General features: G+C 42.2%; 1 protein-coding gene across 1 annotated transcript; it reads right to left on the minus strand.

The window, feature by feature from the left end:
* Positions 1 to 3,139: 3,139 nt before the first annotated feature.
* On the minus strand, positions 3,140 to 4,777 carry ING1 (inhibitor of growth family, member 1). Its single transcript, XM_010019477.1, has one exon. It carries the CDS (start codon positions 4,703 to 4,705, stop codon positions 4,073 to 4,075), a length of 633 nt encoding a protein of 210 aa, XP_010017779.1. The 5' UTR covers positions 4,706 to 4,777; the 3' UTR covers positions 3,140 to 4,072.
* Between the last annotated feature and the right edge of the window lie 2,298 nt (positions 4,778 to 7,075).

Consider the following 7,075-nt stretch of genomic DNA (forward strand, 5'->3'; position numbering starts at 1 on the left):
TGTAGGCAGAGCAAATAGGCTGTGAGGATGATAATAACCAACAGAATGCACTCCAAGGATATTCAAATTTGTTTTGAAGCATTTCTAGTACAGAGAACCTTTTTTGTATTTTATTCTGTGAAACAGTTTACAGCATTTCATCTTTCTCTTTCACTGATATCACAATTAAAAAGATTAACTAAAAATACCCTACCAAAAAATGAGAGTGGAGAAGCAGCCTGATTCAATTGTATTTATTCTGCATGCTCCATGAAATTAGGACACAGTTAATCAGCAACTGTGCTTAATTAGTAAAAAACCTATTTAAACCTAATGATACACATGGCCAGGGTTGCTGCTGCTTAATGGAGACTGTAGTTCTGTTTAATTGGGATGTTTTCAGGTAATACAGTGGTTGAAACGGATGCTTTGCTCTGATGTTTTGGGCTCACGGTGGCTCTCCCTCTCTCTCCCACTGGGAACATTTCACAGTTGGAGCTGACATAGCACCCAAAGGGCTCCCTTGCTGCCACCTTTCACCTCCTGACTTCAGCACCAGCTCTTCGCTGCCAGCTGCCCTGCTGCAGAACAAATCTGCCTCCTGAGGATGGGGACTGCTCAGGTGCAAGGTCTGCTGCCAGCTGCCTTGAGCACTGGAACGGTGCTTTTCAGTAGTCAGGAGGACTCTGTCATCAGCTGAAGGGTTCAGCAACACAGCATGGACCTACCTGTGACACCTATCAGAGCAGCAGTGATTACAGCCGCCAGAATGTTTTTTCAGTGAGAAATTTAAGGAGTTTGCAATTCCTATGTGTCTTCCTCCTCAACACCTCCTGATTTCATATACTGTATTAATGCTACCATACCTTGGTCACTAGCCTGTGGGAAATGAGTCAGAAGCCCTAGCTCAGCCCCTAGAAGAGCCTCCCTCTCCCTCAAGCCTTTTGTTGGCAGCCTCAGTGGGAAAGGGTCACTGAAGGATTCAGATGTTTTCTCATACCTGCAGATGATCTCCACAAATCACAGCACTGTCACCCTGATAAGCAGTGTAAGGAATCATACCACAGAATCATACATTGGTTTGGGTTAGAAGTGACCTTAAAGATCATCTAGTTCCACCCACTCTGCCATGGGCAGGGACACCTTCCACTAGACCAGGTTGCTCAAAGTCCTGTCCAAAGGAAGCTTGCAAACCAGCTGATCTGTCATGCAGAAATAACAAAAGCTGGCTCAAAGGATGACAGTTTCTCATGGCCATTAAATTCACTGCAAATAACTAAGAAAGGAGGATTTGTGAAGACAGCATTTTAGACAAGATAGCAAAGCCAGAACAAAGTTTGCCCAGTACACAGCATTTGGCAGCGTGTCAGTATAACATGAGACGGCTTCACTTCCATCAACAAAGAGCTTAGTGCCATGGCAGAGTCCCTCTAACTAATTAATTGTGCCCATCGACTGAAACTAGACCTGTCAAACAGTACCAGGCCAGTCCAGCCAAACCTCAGGGTCAAGCAGCAGAACAATGTTGCAGCCTGTAACACGGTGAGTTGGGAAGATAACACAAGCCTTGGAAGATGCAGAAAGGGATGTAGCTCCAACCTGCTTTGCATTTCAGCAGCTGTCTTTTGCATAGGAATGAAATATGGGAGACCACAGCCAGCCTTCAGTAGCTAGAAATACATTCATTTCAGGGAATATAAGAATTGCTCTACTGATCCTCCTTTAGCTGAACTTTCTTGCCATACTCCTTTGCACCTTTGGTGTTTTCTTCTGGCTTTTCACATTCAAAATGCTCTGCAGGACCAGTGCAGGCACTTCATGAAAAAAGGCTTGGTTTGAAACCGTGCCTGCGCTAGTTTCTATACAAAGTTTCACTAGTACAACCCTGCTAGGTATCAGTGTTCTCAGTGCAGGTGTGGGAGGACAACACAGCAGCTGAGGCAGGGAAGAAACATCAGGACTAGCCACAAACAGCAAAAAAGTAAGTGGGTAGGGAAAAGAGAAAACCAGAAAGCTTTAGAGAAAAGAGAAGGGTAAGAGAGTAGACACACACCAACCCTAAACCACCTCAGAAGCAGATGTGATTTGGAGTGGTTGTTTGCCCAGGGCAAGGATGGTGTAACAGTGACTGGAAACACCAAGGCACATGCACACACGCTTAGTGTACCTATTCAGAAGTAAAACAGGACTTCTGCTTGTCACTGTGATTATGCCTGTCTGGCAGGAAATATCTGTGCAACGTGATGCAGTGCATCTTGGGGCTCTTAAGTACATCTTTATAGAACGCTGATCCCCTTCAACTGCCTCATGTTCAACTGGATCCAAAACCTTGTCTCCCCCAGCAGAAAGACCTGCTGGAAGACATCAGGAAAGAGCAGCATCACTTCAGTGGTATAGAAGCAAAACAACACAATTATAAATTCCAAGAGAATGCTGTGTTCCAAAAAAACCCCAACCCCAGCCTCCCACATCCTCACAAGGCTTTTGTCTGACCCACCAGATTTCACCACCTTTGCATCCACAGCCTTCTTACTGCTGGTCCCATCCCCTTCTCACTTGCAGTGAAGGCCCGCAGGGGGATGAGGAGACGAAATCAGCTCAGCCACATTGGTCCCTCCAGCCATGCAGGTGAAGGCAACAGTCTGAGGAAGCTTTGCTACAAAGCTAAGCCACAGAGGGTCTGGGTATGTAACCCAACATGCAGCACATCAGCCACAGCTAGTGCATTTTTGTGTGAGGCCACCATGAAGAACAGAAGCGCCTACCCTGGAATAGCTGCAGTAATACTTTGAAAACGCTGTAATGCAAAAGGTCTTTCTGCTGGCAACAAACATGGAATAATTTATATGCATAATGTAAAAGCATGAAAACAACTGAGCAAGACCACCATTTTAGACAAATGTCTGGGTCTGGGAGTGACTGCAAGCACAAAAAGAGTGGATTTGGATGGAAAATAAAATGCTATTTTGGCTCTCCTGCAACCTTGCTGGCCACACGGTCTATGGAGATTCCTTATCACGACTGCAATTTGGTTACCACTACAACAGTTTCAGGCTTCCAAGCAGCAGCTTGCTGGAGCTGCTGAGGTTAAATACAAACTTCCTTTTTTTTTTAAGCTATATGAATGATCATTAAACGGGATTGCTAAAGAAGCAAACTGTCAAAGTTGTTTCATTTATTTCTTAGTATCACAGCTGTACAATTTTCATACATACGGCAGGAAATGCACATTGGTTACACAATGGCATTTGGCTGCATTTCCAAGTATAATACAGTAAGTGCAACTCCACTTTAAAATGTACATTTATACAACTTAAACAAATTAAGGATTGCTACACTACTATCTGTGACCGTATAAAGCTTCATTTATGTGAAGTCTCATTACTAAACCACTTCCTGGTTAAATATAAAACATATTCAATCATTTTAAAATGGCCCTTGTGGTATCTGGCCAGCATATAAAATATTTGTTGTGTAAAATTTAACCATTAACTTTTATTTTTTTTTTAAAAATAATCCTCTAAGCCTATTTAAACTCTTGCTAGGGAACTGTTATACTGACACTTTGTAGCAGGAACCAAATTTTACCCTCCTTTTATTTGCTCTTACACTGCTTACCGCTGAAAGAAGTTATATTTGTAATGTACTGCAGCTTTATTCAGATACAACCAGATTGCTCAATCATTGAACAATTTTGGCCAAAAGGTAAATAATATTTTTCATTAAAGAAAACAAAATTACATTGCAGAGATATTTGTCATCAAAATTTTAATGGGTAGAGTGCTACCAGCACTGAAAGAAAAGGGAAACAAGGGGAGTATTAATTTATCGTTTAAATCCCACCCAAATACTCAGTTTAAACTCTTATAGCTTTACTTTTGGAATACATTGGTCCACAGACCACATTCTTGTTACAGTTTACCAAATGAAAACCAAAATTGCTTATTGCCGTCCCTGTAACAGGAATGGTTCAGTTTTAAACCTCCTTTAAAAATATACATTTTACAATCCTTTCACCTCAACAAAGGTGACACTGACAATAAATACACTGGTTTGGTGGTTCTGTTTTTATTCGCTACGAAAAGTCTACAAACTACCTGTTGTAGGCCCTTTCTTTTTTAGACTTCTCCAATGCCTTGTCCATAGTTTTCTCGTTTTCTCCTCTACATTTGGGGCAGTACCATTTGCCCTTTGGTTTATGATTGAGTCCCACACAGGAAAAGTGAAACCACTCGATGGGGCACTCATCATTATCGCATCCTATCATTTCTCCATAGGAGACTTGGTTGCACAAGCAATATGTTGGCTCGTTAGGGTCAATAGGAAGGTCAGGGGGAGAAGCTTCCCTCTCTGCTTTTGCCTTAGATCGTTTCTTCTTCTTGGATGTCTTTGCTTTCTTCTCCTTTGGAGTTCCTGAGGTGATGTCATCATGATCATGATTATTTGAGGCATTTTCTCGATTCTCGTTGTTCCTTTGCCTCCTTGACCTCTTGTTGTTGGGCTTTTCAGCCTGCGCGATTGTCTCGTTCTTTGACTTATCTTGGCTGGCTTTCCCGCTGTTTCCAGTGGTGTCATTAGTCTCTTGACAGGTCTCAAACAGTTCCACGTGGCTGTCCACTTGCCTCGTTCTGTTCTCAACGAGCTCCACCATCTGACTGACGATTTGGATCTTCTCATCCCCTAGTTCCTGACTCCGAATCAAGGCTCTCTGGATGCAGTGCAACATTCTCCTCTTCTGCACAGCATCTGTCTCTCGTTTAAATTTTTCATAGTAATCATCCAGGTCCTTCAGAATCTCTGCAAGGAAGAAATAAAAAGTGTGAGTATTTTCAACAGGCAGAATGGCAAAACAAAGCCTTCCCGTATTTTTCCTTCCATGCAGCAACACCTTTTTGTAACGCACAAAGCTGATCAAAGACAGATTCCCTGAAGCTGATATCTGACAAGTGGCTGATGACTCCAGTGGGTTTCGTTTTCTCTGGTCGGTCCCGCAGGAATAGGACACAAATGCTGATTTAGGGAAAAAAAAAAGTGACTGAATATCATTTTACGCATGCTGACAATTCTTCCCGTCAAACTTAACAGTAATTAAAAAATAACTAATTAAAATATGCACACATACCCCACATCAAAAATTCCAGAATTAATTGTAACATTAGAGAGGAAAATAATTTATCGGGATTTTTTTTCTGGACATTTCCTGTCTAACAACATTAATATTTTTAGTGAATAACTGAGAGTGAGAGAGAAAGCAAGCAAGCACAAACCAGTGTAGAATCAGATGCTGGGTTACTTAACAATCACTCTCACAATTGACAGATGATGCAGAAAAACCTCTAAATACGTGGGGCTGAAGGTTAAGCTATGGCAAGTTTCACCCACTGTGGCTGAGTTGCTGACAAAGTGAGGCCACTTAAATCCCCAGGACTTCACAATTAGGATCAGAACATCCAAGATGTCCAGGTGATTTCCTCCCTGCGCTTCCTGTAAAATACCTGTTGCTTACTTTCAGAACACAGAAATAAAATCTTCATTACATATTTACTGCAGAGAAGGAAATAAAAAGAAGATACCAGTAAAGACAATATGCAACAACTGGAGCAGCTAGAGCTTCCAGCTTAAAATGCTAGCATTGAAAATATGTCAGGTCTTGAACTGCACTTCCAAGGATTGTTGCAATCTTGTTTATAAGAAAACACAGTGTTCAAAAGTGTTTCAAGCTCCACGAATGGTTCTAGAAACCTATTTTTAAGCAGATGTTTTTGAGTTTCACTACAACACTTAAATCAACTCAAACATACACGACACTCAGCATCTCCATATTAAGTCCTTAAAAACACGTAGGATGTTTTTCCTGCATCTCTTTTCTTCTTTTCTTTCTTTTCTGTTTCTCACGGGTTAGAACATTCTGCCACAGAGAAGCCAAATACATCGAGATAGAAAATCTAACCTCAGTTCAGCTGGCAGAAACCAGGATCTCTCAAACACGCAAATGGCATTACCGAAACTTTTCTAAACTTTTTTCCTTTTTTAAGAGAATGTGATACATATGCAACTAACAGTTTTCCTGTGATTTAGGTTTTGTCTTGCCCGAGCAGGATTTTTGAACGCACGTGTTCTTAATTTCTAGTGAAAACATGGAAAGTTTATGCCATATTTGACTTTTCAGAGCCGCAGCCTATACTTCTCACATCAGTTAAGCACAACCTGTCAGCTGGCACTGCAAAATTACTTATATGACCAACATTAGTATTTCAATACATTAACTACCTTAATCAAATGCCTTCTTCTTTCTAACTACAAGAAAATCCCCAAAAAACAAAACACCGCCACCAAAAAAGAACCCCAAACGTACAGATTAAGCGTTCAGGAGGACTAAAAAATCCAGAGTTCATTTTTCTCAAGGGCTGAAATGCAAGAAGTTTTGTGTTCTAAGCTTTGTTACTTGACTGATGTCATCAGTTTAACCCATCTGAATCTGGTAGGTAGGTATTTTTCATGAAGAATACTCTCTCAGTACCACAAAATAACTAATGACTTCAGCTGGGTGTTACGAAAACTTCAGCTCTAGTATTGCATATACACATTAGCACCACAGCACCTCCTATTATGCAGGAGAAATAGTTGACTGCAACGATTTTGGCTTCTGCAAAGCCTTGCGAGCACGTCGCTTGGCGCTGACACATTCAGTATGTAAGATGCGGTGCGAGATGTGCCTGCTCACAAACGCGGGCAAACAGAAAGGGCTGCTTGGCATCACTGTTAGAAACACGTTACTCAAGCTATAAAGAAACGGCTAGACAGCTGTTTACTACAGCTTGGAGCAGGAGGATTGCACCACCATCCCTCACACCGGCAAGCTCGGCTGAAGTCGCCAGCCCAGAGAAAACACCCTTTATAGGAAACCCAAAAAGCCGCTCTCTCCCGGCGTGCTGCAACACCAGGACCAACAAGCGGAGCTCAGCGCGATCTGCGTGTTGCGCAATTGTTCCCCAGCTGTGCACGCACACCCCCAACACCGCAAAGGCTATTCAAACGACAAAAACAGACGGTGCCGCACGCTGCGAAAGCTTTATTCCCGGACAGTTCCCTCAGC

This window comes from Nestor notabilis, unplaced genomic scaffold (assembly GCF_000696875.1).
Source record: "Nestor notabilis isolate BGI_N333 unplaced genomic scaffold, ASM69687v1 scaffold9968, whole genome shotgun sequence".
NCBI classification, from domain to species: Eukaryota; Metazoa; Chordata; class Aves; order Psittaciformes; family Psittacidae; genus Nestor; species Nestor notabilis.